This window comes from Prionailurus bengalensis, chromosome E3 (assembly GCF_016509475.1).
Source record: "Prionailurus bengalensis isolate Pbe53 chromosome E3, Fcat_Pben_1.1_paternal_pri, whole genome shotgun sequence".
Classification (NCBI taxonomy): Eukaryota; Metazoa; Chordata; class Mammalia; order Carnivora; family Felidae; genus Prionailurus; species Prionailurus bengalensis.
The window spans coordinates 32,295,456-32,310,721 of NC_057357.1; the positions used below are offsets into that span (position 1 = coordinate 32,295,456).

The 15,266-nt window shown below is 53.5% G+C and overlaps 1 protein-coding gene across 1 annotated transcript in view; it reads left to right on the plus strand.

Annotated features, from left to right (window-relative positions):
* The window catches only part of LOC122471172, a 162,175-nt gene that overhangs the window by 59,078 nt on the left and 87,831 nt on the right, over positions 1 to 15,266 (plus strand). Inside the window, exons 17-27 of the mRNA XM_043559463.1 lie at positions 923 to 1,078; positions 1,850 to 2,034; positions 2,982 to 3,164; positions 4,129 to 4,220; positions 5,960 to 6,123; positions 8,099 to 8,258; positions 8,384 to 8,463; positions 9,521 to 9,707; positions 10,470 to 10,625; positions 11,001 to 11,134; positions 12,200 to 12,358. Coding sequence (XP_043415398.1) covers positions 923 to 1,078; positions 1,850 to 2,034; positions 2,982 to 3,164; positions 4,129 to 4,220; positions 5,960 to 6,123; positions 8,099 to 8,258; positions 8,384 to 8,463; positions 9,521 to 9,707; positions 10,470 to 10,625; positions 11,001 to 11,134; positions 12,200 to 12,358 — 1,656 coding nt within the window. The remainder of the gene's footprint in view (positions 1 to 922; positions 1,079 to 1,849; positions 2,035 to 2,981; positions 3,165 to 4,128; positions 4,221 to 5,959; positions 6,124 to 8,098; positions 8,259 to 8,383; positions 8,464 to 9,520; positions 9,708 to 10,469; positions 10,626 to 11,000; positions 11,135 to 12,199; positions 12,359 to 15,266) is intronic.

The window sequence follows — 15,266 nt, forward strand, 5'->3', positions numbered from 1 at the left end:
GGAGCCTGCCTGAGATTCTCTCTCTCTCTCTCTCTCTCTCTCTCTCTCAAAGAAAAAAAATCTACAATCGTTTTTGTCTGTTATTTTCACACTCTTGATGGAGAGTCCTAACCAAAGATCTCTTTTGCACAAGCACAGCGATAATGGCCACAATACTTGGCCTCCGTGTTGGAGAGGCAACAGGGAGAGGTGGGGTCTGTGGCAGGTTCCGGGAGCATGTGCCTCCATTAAAAGTGGCAGCTATTGTTCACCTCTTTCTGCCCCTTGTGGTGGTGGAGGAGGGGGGGAGGCAGGCCAATACTTGTATCTTTCGAGAGGCAAGAGAATCTGGATTTTACGTGTCATTTCTTAAATGTTTAAATGTTGGAAACAGATCCAATTTTCAAAAGGTCCACACTGCGTGAAATACACAGGAAGACAGTGTGTCAGAGACTAGTGCAGATGGGAGAGGTGGGGCAGGTAAATGCAATGTGGTGCCTGGATGGCATCCTGGAACGGAGAGAACAGGGCTGGAAAAAGTGGTGGAATCAGAGTAGTGTCTGCAGTTTTGATGATAGTCCGTGTCTGTGTCAGCTTCTCAGCTCTCGCCCTGACCCTGGCAGTGAAAGACGCTGAGCATGGAAACAGGGCGAGGGGTGTATGGGAGCTGCTCGTACCATCTTGGCAACGCTTCTGTAAATCTAAGGTTATTCTAGAACAAAAGGATTGTTAGAACACTCACACCCACACACACCGTACTGGGCTCTGGGCAGGTCAAAGAAAACACATGTCTGGATTCTGCTTGTGGGCCATGAGTTTGGCAAGCCACGTTCCAGACACCAAAAGCCCTTGACCTTGCCCTCTGGACCACCCCCCCCCCCCCACCGCCCCCACTACTGTCCAGGCACCAGACCCGATGCTGGTCACCTGGCTTCTCCCTCAGGTGACCTGGAGGCGCACGGAGAGGCGGGTGCTGCGCTGTGAGCTGAGCGTGAAGGTGTTTGGGCACGAGCTGAGCGTCATGAACTGCGGGGTGATGGGGAGCCGCGTGAGTCGCCAGTCCTTGAGCCTGGCCGAGCTGGCAGTCAAGCTCCTGAAGGTACCTCAGGCTAGGCTCGCCCCCTCCCCGCCCTGCTGGCCCCGTGGCATTTCCTTTGGTGCTTTAAAAGTATTACAGTACTTCTCAGACTTAAGATAGTGGGATTTCAAGCCAGGCTGCCCAAGTTCAAATCCCAGCTCCACCTCTTACCTCCTGGGGAGTGTTAACTAGTCATGGCCTCAGTTTCTGCATCTGTGAAATGGGAATGATATGATAACAATAATAGTGGGACGCCTGGGTGGTTTACTCGGTTAAGCATCCGACTTTGGCTCGGGTCATGATCTCATGGTTCATGGGTCCGAGCCCCACATCAGGCTCTGTGCTGACAGCTCAGAGCCTGGGGCCTGCTTCGGGTTCTGTGTCTCCCTCTCTCTGCCCCACCTCCACTTGCACTCTGTCTCTCTTTCTGAAAAATAAATTTAAAAAAAAAGTGAAAAACCAGTAAGTGCTCTGCATCGTGGTTGGCGCCCGCACTCCTTACCTGACTGACCCTGGGTCCCTGACCTCTGACCCTGATCCTTTTTCCACAGTAAACTGTCTGGGTTTGAACTCGGCTTCACCTGGTTCTACGTACGTGGGTTTGGCCAGATGATTTCATGTGTTGATGGGCCCGGTTTTCTCCTCTGGAAACAGAGGATAATGATAATATCCCTTCCTTCCCCCCTCCCCCCCGCCCCTTGTGTGAGGATCAAATAAGGTCGTGTGTGCTCCGTGCATGCCTGGCCCGCTCCGGGGGCTGTCACCTGCATCACTACGGTTCTGTGACTGCAGGGGCAGGAGGTACAGGTGAACCGGAGGCTGAACCTGGCCTTGGAGGAGCTCACCTTCCCCACCATGTCTGGCCTTCCAGCCCGGCTGACCCTAAATGCCTCGGCTGCCATCAGCGTCCGAGTGCGAGGCACTGCCAGCTTCCAGCAGCCCCTGGATTTCTCTGTGAATGGTTACGTCAAGCCCAGGTAGCTGGCTCCTTGGAGCTGGGGGAGGGAGGGGGCGAGGAGGGGCCTCCCCTTGCAGAGGGCTGCAGAGAGCGCGGGCACCACTCTGGGCTGGACGGGGTCCCTGCTCTGCAGACCATCTGTCACACCAGCTCCTGTGATTTGGTGGGATTTGTTTTGTTTTGTTTTGTTTTTGTGCCAAGAGACTGTGAGGAGGTCCTGGGCAGCTATGCCCGCTTTACAGATGAGAACACTGAGGTTCAGTGAGGTGACAGCACGGGCCCAAGGAAGCACAGCGGTGCAAGGCAGCGGGGACTCTAATCTCCTGCCACAGCCCACGCTTCCCCCTGCTCCACGCTGCCTCTGAGGGGAGGGGAGGAGGGAGAGCAGGAGGGCCATTTAAGATGTGTGGGCATTGAGTCTGGTGACTCCGCATAATCACCCACGAGGTGGGCAGTGTCCTCGTTCCTGCCAATGGTGGAGGAGACGGGCTCCAGGCAGGTGCGCTGTGGGTCCAGGGCCACACAGCATGGGCCGAGTTTGCTCAGTGCTCGGTCTGATTCTGCAGCGGGACTGACTCGGCTGGCCTGTCTGTGCTTTCTGGGTCTGACGGGGGCAGTGTGGGCATCCTCTGCGGGCTGCTCTTTGGCACGAAGACCCCGACTGGGGCTCAGACAGCCCGGGTCGCCATCCTGCTACCCTTCATCCCAGCCATGGGCCCCGAGCGGGTGGTCTTACCTGTCCCGTCCTGTGTCTGCGCCTGTGAGTTGAGGCTGACGATGGTGAGGACTGGGAGGATGGTGCGTGAAGGGCTCGGTGCCCCTGGAGTGTGGCCAGCGATGACCCCGGCGCACGGGCCGCTCTGGCTCGAGATTCGGAGAACAGCCGGGGGTGGTGGGCAAGCGGGCGCTGGGCTTACGGCCCCCCCGTGTCTGCGGGACACAGCCAGTGTCTGTCTCTCCCCTCAGTGCCCTGCTCCGGATCTCAGCGCAGATGGGCACGGTGGGTGCCCTTGGGCAGGCCGGGCTGAGGTGGGTGACCGGCATCCGGGGCACCGCCAGCCTGGATGGCGGGATCCAGGCGAGGAAGAGTCGAGACCTCAAGGTGCATCTGAACACGCCCGAGGAGCCTGTGGAGCTGCTCAGCCTCAGGTGGGCTGTCTGCCCCAGTGGGCGGGGCCGTGAGCGCCTGCCCCTGCGAGCGAGGGCGTGGGCAGGCGTGGGCGGGGCCTGAGGGCTCATGCACGCGTGTCTGTGAGCACCCGTGAGTGTGTGCACGTGATCGTCAGTGTGTGCACCTGTGTGTGTGTGTGTGTGTGTTCACATGTGTCTCAGAGTAGAAGTGCGTGAGGTGAGCCTGTGTGTGTGCAGAAGGGGGTGCGTGTGAGTCTGTCAGGTGAATATGCATGTGTGTGGGAGTGTGTGTGAGAGTGTGCCTGTCTGATGGTGTGTGTGTTTGCGTGTGCCTGTGTTAGCGAGTGTCCTGTGTGGGAGTGTGTGACGCACTGCGGGGGCCAAGGAGTGGAGGTGGGCGCTCTTACAGGGCTCTCTCCTGGGACCAGCTTGTTGCCAGCCTCCTGGAGAGGTGACAGTTGGACAGTGTTTAAAACCCCCCACTTGCTCCTTGGCTAACCCAGGTCTTACGTGATTGTCCTTCTTCATGGGGGTCCTACCCACCTCTTACCTGTTTCCTTCCACTACCTCCTGCCTTTCACTCAGTCCCTCTCCCTCCACCCTGACGCCCTTCAGCCACCCTTTATGTGCTTCTAAAGAGGCCTCTTTATTCCCACCCCAGGACCTTTGCACTTGCTATTCCCGCTGTCTAGAATGCCGGCTCCTTCTCATCCTTTAAGTCTTTGCTCACATGTCAACATCTGCAGATACCCACACACTCCCAGCTAACAGAGGCCTTGCCCTGTCCCCAAGACAGACCCCATGCTGCCCCCATTCAGGTTTATCATGGCACTTGTCAACAGTGCTGTGGGTGAGTTCTCCAGAGGCCTGTCCTGTTCACGGTGGCATTTGCCCTGGTGTCAAACTGTGGCAGCTCAAGGAGTATTTGTCCGGAGAATGAATGAAAATGACTTGTTTGGGACTTTCCTCTTTCCCCACCCAGCTCTAAGCTGTACCTCGTCACCGGGGATGGCGTGAGGAGCCTCAGTACTGCCCGCAGCCCTTCTGAGGCCCAGTCCTGTACTGACAAAGAAGGTAGGCGGTAGGGTCCTTGCCAGTTGGGCATCTGGGAGCCGAAGGGACCAAGGACCACTCCAAATGCTAGAGTTGCTCTCCTGCCCAAGAAGGATTTATACCCCTTAACTCTTTGATTCTGCTTCTAGAACTCTACCCTGTGAAAACAAGCCAATAAAATGTGCTATGCACGAAGATGTTCACGGCGTCATTGTTTACAAGGGCAGAAAACAGGATGCAACTCAGCGATCCAGTCCTGGGTGATTGGCTCATTAGGAAGGCTTGCGAGCTAAGAATAGGTTGTTACATTTCCAGATGGGTGAAAAGTAATCAGAGGAAGAATATTTCAAAGTGTGGAAAATTTGTGCAGTGCATATTTCAGTTGTCAGAAATAAAGTTTTATTGGTACATGGCCGTGCCCATTTGTTGACCTATTGTCTGTGGCTGCTTTTGACCTTCAATGGCAGAAATGAGTAGTAGTGACAGACCATCTCTGTGATCAGCCAAGCCTCAAGTATTTACTCTCTGGCCATTTGTACAAAAAGTAAAACCCTCCAACTTCCGGTTTAGTGAGTTACTGAGATATCCTATGACTTGACATTTTTTAAAAATGTTTGTTTATTTTTGAGAGACCGAGAGAGAGAGCATATGCAAGTGGGGGAGGGGCAGAGAGAGAGAAAGAGAGAGAGAAAATCTCAAGCAGGATCCATGTTCAGCACAGAGCTCGATGTGGGACTTGAACTCACGAACTGCGAGGTCATGAGCTGAGCCGAAGTTGGATGATGAACCAACTGAGCCATCCAGGTGCCCCTAAGTTATTTCCCTTTTATTTTTTTTTTTAGTTTTTTTTTAATGTTTATTTACTTTTGACAGAGAGAGAGGGAAACAGAGCATGAGCGGGAGAGGGGCAGAGAGAGAGGGAGACACAGAATCCAAAGCAGGTTCCAGGTTCCGAGCTGTCAGCGCTCAGCCTGATGCAGAGCTCGATCTCACGAACTGTGAGATCATGACCTGCGCTGAAGTCGGACATTTACCGAGCCACCCGAGCGCCCCAACCTGTAACTTTCAAACCCTGTAATGAAGGCGATATTTTAACAACATTAGAAAATCATCTGGTAATAACATCACGTTATTTCTCAGCAAAGCTGAAAAAAAAAATGGGGCGGAAATTCTCCAAACCGGAGCGGATCTTTGTAGTCGTTTTAGGAGTGAAGTCGGGTAGGGGTCCATCTAAACAAACTGACCACTTTAGGCCGGGCGCTGTCTTGAACACTGACGGGCTCTTTCAGTCCCCACAGTGACACCATGAGGCAGGAACTGTTCTCCGTTCCAGTCCACCGATGAGCAACACTGAGGCACAGAGATGTTTAGCAACTTGCCCAAGGTCACACAGCCGGGAACTGGCAGAGCTGGAATTCGGACCCAGGCAGAGTCTTGCTCGCGAGCCTGTGTTCCTCTACACACACCTGCCCACACTCTTCATGTCTGCACTGGGGTCCTCAAGCCAGGGTGATTTTGCCACCCTCCCCCCCAGGGGACATCTGGCGATGTCTGAGACAGTTGGGTTGTTGTAACTAGCATAGCTCCAGTACGTCGGTACGTCAGTAGTGCCGAGGGTTGAGGGACCCTGGTCTACATGGCCCTGGTTCCCAGAAGCAAGTGGAGAAGCTTTTTCTTCGCTGCGTGAGCAGCCGTGGGCTCCCGCCTGGAATTCTCTAGCTCTCTGCTGCCCAGTGCTGCCCACTCCCCTTTCTCCACAGGGTCCCGCACCTGGGGCTGGCAGCTGTGCACAGAAGTCACCTGGCCACCAGCTGGTCAGCCCTCCCTGCTCTCGCTGCCTGTGTTGGCGGCTGTGACCCTGAGGAAGCAGGACCAGGGCCTCCAGCAGTACCTCCTGGAAGCTGCCTATACCTTCCACCCCCAGGTAGGCCCTCTGGAACGGCCGCCCCTTCCCCAGCCAAGTTGTGGGTCTCCCTAGGTCTTCTACTCTGGGATCCGCCTCACGAGGACATGGGGCTCCTGTCTGGAGCGGCTGGGCTGGGCTGGTCCAACTGCGGTCTGCCTCCTGCCTCAGGACCCTTGCACAGGCTGATCCTCTGTCTCCGGCTGTCTGACTTGTCAACTCTGAATCTTCCAGTCTCAGTTCACACATCCCCTGCTCACCAAAGCCTGCCTCGATGACCCCAATGCAGTCATGTTCTTTTGTTACTTGGTCTAATAGGACCATGCTCTTTCCCTTTAGATCATTTTCATGTTTGTTACTGAAGCTCCTTGGCTGCTGCCTGTCTTCCCCACTGGCTACTCAGTTCCCGGGAAGAGCTTCAGTGCCTGCTTTTCTCTCTCCTGTGTCCCCATCATCTGGCACAGAATGGGCATTCAACAGCCTCCTCCTATCTGATCTCCCAGTGTCTGCTCTGGTCTCCTTACCATCTGTTCTCCCCTAGCAGCCAGATAGGTCTTCTGAAACCACAGAAGGTTCTTGTCCCTCCTCTGCTCAGAGCTCTCCAGTGGCTTCTGTCACTCTGAGTAGGAGCCAAACACCCTGAACCACTGGCCTGTCCTTCTCATCTCCCAAATTCTTTACCAGATTCACCACTGTCCACACACTGGTCTCCTTTTTTTTTTTTTTTTTTTTAAACACCAGCACATTGCTACCCCAGGGCTTTTGCACTGGCTGTTTCTTCTGGCTGGAATACTCTTTGCTAGGCATCCACTTGGCTCTCTCTCTTGCTTCTTTTGTTTTCTCAAATGCCCCTCCTCAGAGGCAGCCTTCTCTGACTACCCTGTCTGGCCCCAAACACTGAATTTGTCAGCAGAGTAACCCTTACCAGGTGCCGTCCTGTGTAGATTTGTGTCTGGTGGTCCCTCCCCTCTAGAATATAGGTGCCATGAGAATACGGTATCTAATGCTCAGTCACACTCCCTGTGCCTACAACTAGCTTCATACACAGTAGTGAAAGAACATACGATGATGCGGGGTCTCAAAGGGTGCTCTTGTCTTATGCTATGTTCTCCTAGAAGCAGACCTGAGTCAAAGATTTGGGTCAGAGTGATTAAGAAAAGGCTCCAGGATGACCTAGTAAGAGAGTGTGGAAGTTAGAATAGGGAAGGAAGAGGGGCACCTGGGTGGCTCAGTCGGTTAAGCATCCAACTTTGGCTCAGGTCATGATCTCGCGGTTTGTGAGTTTGAGCCCTGCATCGGGCTGTGTGCTGACAGCTCAGAGCCTGGAGCCCGCTTCTGATTCTGTGTCTCCTTCTCTATCTGCCCCTCCCCAACTTGTGCTCTGTCTCTCTATGTCTCTCAAAAAATAAATAAATGTAAAAAAAAAATTTTTTTTAAAGAATAGGGAAGGAGAAAAAGGTGAGTGGGGAGTGACATCAGGTGAAGCAGCAACTTCTTCCTGATCCTGGGGGAGCCCCGGAGCATGGGTTCCAGGTCAGAGTGGGGTCATCGTGAGGCTGGGAAGCTGCAATTTTTTGTTTTTTGTTTTTAACTCCTGTAAAAACACACAGGAGGGCAACATTCTGGAGGCCCAGGTGCCAGGTGTAAGCACACTGTGCAGAGACTTATAGATACGTGCGCTGAGCTGGATAAGGGATCTGAGGGGATCTGCTCAGGGTGCCCCTGGTGGGTGCCATGCCTTGCTTCTCCCCAGGCTATTTGCCGGACAAACCAAGTCCCTGTAGAAGTGGTCCTGAGTTTCCTGTAGGACTTTGCTCTTCCCCAGGTACTGCTCGAGATCTCCAAATTTGCGATTTGGTTCTTGCCTTGCAAGGTCAAGGAGGAGCCTAAGAACTCAAGTTTTTGAGTGGTGGGGATGTGGGTCTTCCCTCGGGAAGAGGGAGAACCTTCTGACTGGATGAGATTCTGGAGCCTGAGCAGTCTGCTGTGTTTCCAGAAGGACGGCTGGCTCCCTCGGGAAGCTTCGGCTCATGTCTTCATGGGCACGCCCAAGTCACACGTGCCCAGGGACGTCGGGGTGGACGTCAGCTACAGCTTGCCCCAGGGGAGGTTCCGGCTCAAGCTTCTGCATCTCAGGAAGAAATTGGAGCTAGACGGTAATAACCGCGTCCCCTCCGTGTTCCCGGGGCCCAGAGATAAGAAAACTGGCAGGATGTTGTCCTGGGGGAATGCAGGGGCAGAATGGCCAACCCTGGTCCCTAAACTCTTGTGTTGTCCCCAGGAAAGATCGAGACTCTCCAGAGCGGCCGTGTGGGTCACCTGGAGCTGATAATGGACGACCGAGACGTCTACTACATCAAGGTTTGCTCCATATCTCCATATCCTCGGGCCTCCCACGTTGGCACCTGCCGCCTTCTGGGCGTTTCCGGCCTGAGTCCCAGGGTCCCTGCTCACTAGTTGACGTCACCATTGCTGTGTCCTCCTCCCATAACATTTGTGACCTCTTGGTACTCAGAGACGTATAAAGGAGAGAAACGTGGGCTCGCATCTTACCACTTAGGTAAAAAAATCAGTCATATTAGTAATTCAGGAGCATGCTTTAAGGTCAGTAGAGAGAGGCAAGTTAAAGCATGCCGCTCCCCAGATTTCCAGAAGAAATAGCAGTGTGCGCCCCAAGCAGTCTGTATCAGTTCCCCAGGGCTGCTCTAACAAAATACACCCCCCCAAATTAGGTGGCTGAAACACCAGAAATTTCTCACGGCTCTGGAGGCCGCAGGTCCAAAATCAAGGTGTTGGAGCCTCCGTGGCTCTTGGGAGGCTGGGGAGGCAGGATGTCCTCCATGCTTCTCTCCCAGCCTCCGGTGGCCTCAGGCGTCCCTTGCCTGGTGGCATCTTTTCTCTGTCTTCACGCTGTCTTCCTCTGTCTGGGTCCAAATTTCCTCTTTTTATAAGGACATCTGTCATTCCAGAGTAGGGCCCGGCCTCGTGACCTTATAACCTGCTCATATGCAAAGCCTCTATTTCCAAAGAAGGTCCAGAGGGAGATGGGGAGACCAAGGAGGGGATTGAAACCCGTGGGTTTGAGCGTCTTTGTTTTTTCTATTTATCAAGCACCCATAGTGTGCCGGGTACTTGGAAGACAGCTCAGTGAAAGAGACACACACAATTTTCTCCTCTTGGGGCTTCCATTGTAACAGACAAAAATCAATAAGTAAATTGTACAGTGATAGGTGGGTGTCAGTGCAATAGGAAAAGGGAATCCTTGAGCTGGGCATAGGAGTCTGAAGGATCAGCCGCGAAGGCTATTGGCTAAGCTCCGTCCTCTGTCCCCTGTCCAGTCTGTCTCAGTTCTTGTGGGCGGAGCCGGGCTTGCTGGCCAAGCCCAGCCCCGCCCCCGGTGATGCTGGGGCCTTTTTAGGGCCGGAGTGACCTGTGGCCAGCAGCTGGCGGTGAGCCCCAGCGGTTTGAGGCCCAGCTGGAGGCAAAGCTGGTGACGGCGGGCCGCCCTGTGGTCCTCACCGGGCACTTCAGCCGGCAGGCAGGCAGCCGGTTGGCCTTCTCCGTGTTGCTGAGCAACGTGCTGAGTGACCAGGCACACTTGTCAGGTAGGAAGAGGGGCCCCCTCCTGCCCACTCCCTCTCTTCAGGGCGCCAGGCTACAGGAGGGGGAGGGCCGAGCACCCCACGTGGAGTCTCCATGCCCTCGAAACCTGCCAGTATTAACATCCCCCCCAAGGGAAAATCCAGGCTCCGTACCTGCTCATGCCTTCCGTTCGATGCCCCCCCGAGAGGCTCCCCTCGACGCCAGCTACCTTCCATGAACCCCAGAACAGCAGCTTTTGGACTCTCTTGATTCTGGCCCATATTCCACCATGTGTAAAATGCACATTTTGCATTGTGACCCAAATTGCACGGGGCACGGCCTGGGCACGGGCCAGCCTGGCAGGTGCCTGTCCTGATGCCAGAGCTGGGGTGCAGCCCTGTGGCTATGCTCCTCGTGGGTGTTCTGGGAGATTCTGGGGGGATGACGGCAGGTCCTGCTGGCTCCCTGGCATGGGTATTCCGGGTGTTGTCATTGGGTGAACGTTGGGGTCGCAGAAACAGGTTTCCAAAGGCCTCCCCAGATGGCGTCCGAGGCATTGTTTTTCTCCTCTGATCTGTCTTGTTTTCTACTTGAAGACTTTTGGCCTGGACCCACAAAAGTGACTTTCGGGGTCGCCCCCGAGTAGTAGGGTCAGTGCTCTGACATCGGTGTTCCTCGGCAGACACCGGGGCATCCTTTCCACCAGCACCCCTGTCCCCGGGGCCCCCGGGAGGGAGCCCCGGCCACACCAGGCCTGCCGCTCTCACTGCCCGCTCCCCCCGCAGTGCTGCTGGAGAAGAAGGCGGAGAACGGGCTGCAGGTCGTGGTCCTGGGCGGCGAGCTCTCTGTGCCGGGTTTCGTGGGGCTGCGCGTCCTGGGTCTGGTGCAGCAGCGGGGCCGCCTCTGGACCAGCTCCCTGAGGATCAAGTACGGCCTCCTGGGTACGGACCTCGAGCTGGGCGGGGGCCGATGTGGCGGGACCCTCGCCCTCTCCTGGGGCTCCGGCTCTGGGGGCCGAAGTGCCGTCTTGCCTTTTGTCCTTTCGTCATCCTGTTCCTTAGCCACCTGGTCATTTTGTCGGCCCTGAATAGACCTGAGCACCCACCAGTTAAAAAAAAAAAAAAAAAAGATATTTAAGTCTGTCCCTTAAACCCTCCCTCCCCTTCAGTAGGTTCCAGTGAGTGACGGGAAGTGGAGCGGATCCGGGGCAGGGGCGGGGGTGGCCGAGACTGGGCTGCGTGCTCCTGTGTCCCGGAAATGGGGATGGAGGGCTGCTGGCGGACGACGGGCAGGCGTCTCCGGGTTGCCCCGCGTAGGTCAGGCGAAGCAGCTGGCGCAAGAATGCGGCACCAGCCAGAAGCTGCGGACGCACAGTGGCTCAGAGGTAGCTTATGAGCTAGAGCTGGACCACGAGCTCCACTGTACGCAGGCCCCAGCGCTCAGCCACAAGGTGAGTGCCCTGGGTGGGTGGGCAGGGGCGTCTGGAGAGGGCCCAGAGCTCATCCCCACGGAGAGATTTGGTCAAGGTCACGTATGGGAACGGGGCTGGAGGCGGAGCTGCAGTCTCAGGCTTCCGTCCATTGGTTCATTTGGTCTTTAGTGAATATCTACTATGTGCCTAGCACTCAGGAGAGCTGTGCACAAGGCAGCGCCTGGCCTGTGCCATGCTGTTGCTGGGTGGGGGAAGAGAGAGAGAGCGAGAGAGAGAGCGAGAGACCAAACCAAGGGAGCCGTAGGGGACATGGATGGTAAACAGGGCAGAGACTGAGGAAGCGTAACAGTGGGGAATCTAGTTTGGATGGGGTGGTAGGGAAGGCTTCTTTGGGAAAAGTACATCTTAAGGTGAAAATGAAACCATGAAATGGCTCTGTTCCTATGGAAGCATGCTTCAGGAAGGGGACATGGCAAGTGCAAAGGTCCTGGGGCAGGAGGGAGAGCTGCAGCGATAGGAACCCGCAGTTCACCATAGTGGCTGGCAGCGTAAGCAGAAGGGAGAAGCCAATGTTCCCTTGTTAATTGGCTTATTTCACATTTTCCTCTCCCACTGGATTCTTGCCCCCATGAGTGCGGGATCTCCTTGAGTCTTCCTTGTTGGGTATCTGATGCCCAGTGCTGGGCATAGTACCTACTTGGTACTTGGGGGAAAATGTATTCAGTGAATGAATACATGAATGAACCTGGTGTGGAGATGTGAGAGGGGGTGGCAGGATGCCAGGTTCGAAACCCTGACCCACTGAGGATCTATCAGAGAGCCAGAGGCTGCCGTAGAGAGTAGGGGCAAAGGGTGCGGATTTCACTCAGTCCACGCTCAGGATTTAAGGGGTACTGACCACATAGTCTCAAAGGTGGACCATATTCTAATGCATTGTTCTACGAAATCAAAGTCAATGCGAAAAGACATTCACCTCCTATGGAACTGTCTGCCCAGAGGAGCCATGGTGGGTGGCAGTGAGGAGGCCCAGGGACTGGGCAGACCAGGCTTCCTCGCGGATCTCCTTTGGGGGGGGGTCCCCAGCTTCAGCTCCGGCACGAGGAGGGCTCGGGCCACCTGCACTCCCACCTGGAGGTGAGCTATGGGAAGCACTGGAATGAGAGCAGCGGTAAGAGGCAGTTCCGCATCAGCCAGACCTTCCAGAATGACTCCGGCCCGGCCCTGAGCAATTACTTCGTGGAGGTAAGCGCGGGCTGCACAGAACCGCAGCATTGCCTGGTGGCAGCTGGGCATCCCCCCTCCCCCCACCCCCAGTCACCACATCCCTTCAGGCCTTGGTTGCACGGTCGCCACCAGCTTCGGCTTCACGTTCAGGTTTTACCGGAGGGCTAGCGCTTTTCTATAAGTAAAGTGTAACTGAGCGCTTAGCCCCTGAACAGGCGATGTACCCTTGCAAGGCACACACTTTGGGTGTATGTTTTTAAGCTGTTTAAAAATGTTTTTAATCGGGGGCGCCTGGGTAGCTCAGTCGGTTGAGAGTCCGACTTCGGCTCAGGTTGTGATCTCACAGTTCGTGAGTTCGAGCCCCGCGTCGGGCTCTGTGCTTACAGCTAGGAGCCTGGAGCCTGCTTCGGATTCTGTGTCTGCCTCCCTCTCTGCTCCTCCCCTGCTCGCACGCTGTCTCTCTTTCCAAAATAAATAAAGATTAAAAAAAATATTAAAAATGTTTTTAATCGTAACAAAATACATACAACATAAAATTGACTTTTTTTTTTTTTTTTTTTTTTTTTTTTTTTTTTTTTTTGCGATCTTTAGATGTACTGGTTAGTGTCATTAAGGACACTCACGCTGTGGTACAACCATCACCACCAGCCTCCCCCAGAACCTTTCGTCTTGTACAACGGAAACTCTGTCCCCAGTAAAGAATAACTCGCCACTCCCCGCGCCCCCGGCCCCTGCAACCTCCTTTTTACTCTCCACGCCTCTTGCTGCCCGGGGTCCCTCATATAAGTGGCATCTTATGGTATTTGTATCGTTTTGACTGGCTTCTTTCATTTAGCGTAACATCCTCCAAGTTCGTCCAGGCTGTAGCTGGTGTCAGAATGGGTTCCCTTACAAGCCCGAATAATATGCCGTCGGATCCGTGCATCACATTGTCCTCTGTTCCTCTGTTGATGGACCCTTGGGTTGCTTCCGTGTTTTAGCTGCTGTGAAACATGCTGTTGTGAATGTGGGTGTATGAATATCGGTTCGAGTCCCCGTTTCTAATTCTTTGAGGTAGATAATTCCAAAAGTGGAGTGATGGATCAGATGGTAATTGTATTTTTAATTTTTTTTCGAGCGACAGCCATACGGATGCCCACAGCGGCTGCGTATCTTACACTCCCCCCCCCCCACCGCCGCCCCAGCAGCGCACGAAGGTTCCAGGGTCCCTGCGTGTGCACTGACACTTGTTGTTTCCTGTTGTTTTTGATAGTAGCAGTGCTAATGGGTGTGAGGTGTTACCTCATTGTGATTTTGATTGGCATTTCCTTAACGATGAGGGATATTGAGATCCTGTCATGCCCTTGGCGGCCTTTGGTCTGTTTCTTTGGAGAAAAGTCTGTTTGAGTCCTTAACCCCTTTTTGCTTTGTTGACACTGAGTTGTAAGAGTTCCTTGTACCTTCTAGACAGTAACTGTGTATCAGATACATAGTTTGCAAATACCTTCTCCTGTTCTGTGGATTGCCTTTTCCATCTGTTGATACCAGCCTTCGATACACACAAGTTTTAAACTCACAGACAGTCCAATTGATCTCTTTTTACTTTCCTGGCCTGTGCTTTGAGGGTCCTATCCAAGAAATCCTCACCAAATGTAATGTTGTCGTTTCTCCTTGATGCTTTCTTCTAGGGATCTTCTAGTTTAAGCTGTCAACTGGGTGTTTGATCCCTTTTGAATTTACTTTCGTGTGTGGTGTAAGGTAAGCGTCCCGTTGTGTTCTTTTGCTTGTGGCTATCCAGAGGTCCCAGCCCCGGAGTGTTGAACAGACTGGGATTTCCCCCCACCGAATGGGCTCACTGTGCTTGTTGGAAATCATGTGACCACAAATGTGAGAGTTGACTTCTGGGCGCGCCATTCTGGTCCACTGGTCTGTACGTCGCTGCCTTTCTGTCTGCCATACTGTTTTGATTACCGTAGCTTTGTGAGGCCTCCAACCTCGTGCTGCTTTTTCAAGACTGTTTGGACTGTTTGTGGTCCCTTGAGATTCCATATGAATTTTAGGATGCATTCTTCTGTTTCTGCCACACACACACCAAAATGTGATTGCAGTTTTTGATGGGGATTGAGTTACACCTATAGGTTGCTCTGGGTTGTATTCGTGAAGACTGGATGTCTCTCCATGTATTTATATCTTCTCTAACTCCTTCCACCAACATTTTGTGATTTCCAGTATACAAGTCTTTGGTGTCCTTGATTAACTTTATTCCCAAGTATTAAATTGCTTTTATATATACCAACACTCTGTGAATAAATTCCCCTTGTGAAAAAAAAAAAAAGTAATATTCAGAATGAAGCTAAAAACTTCGTTTTTAGTTCTTTCTTCCATCCTGGCCCCTTCTAGAAGGAACAGCAGTTATATTCCCCGGGCGCTGGAAAGGAGATCTCTTTCTGTTGTTTGCTCTGTGGGCCTGTCACTAGCATTTAGTTTTGTTTGGTGAGTCTTGCTTTGTGAGACCTTCAGCTACCCGTGTAGGAGGAATTTGTTACTTTGTAGACATCTGATCCATTCTTTTAAACACGTTCATCATGTCCCCTATGCTGCTGTATTGTATCTTATTCGGCCGTGTAACTCTTGTGGTTTCTAGCCTAGCGAGTCTGAACATCCTTGGGCATGCCTCCCTGGGCAAGTGTGTATCTCTGGGACGCAGGTCATAATGCACAACTGGGATTTGTATATTTTTAACTGGCTGCCTTTTGACAGTCTTCCCTCTAAAACGCTTGAATCAATCCCCTACCCCTCCAGCCACGTCCAAGAGGAGCAGTTTCCTTTCACCCATATGTGACTTTTACCACCGGAAAAATATCGCTGATATGGGTGGAAAGGATATCTCGTAGTTTGAATTTGCATTTCCCTGGTCGCTCAGGAAGGCTGAGAACCATCTTTTCTG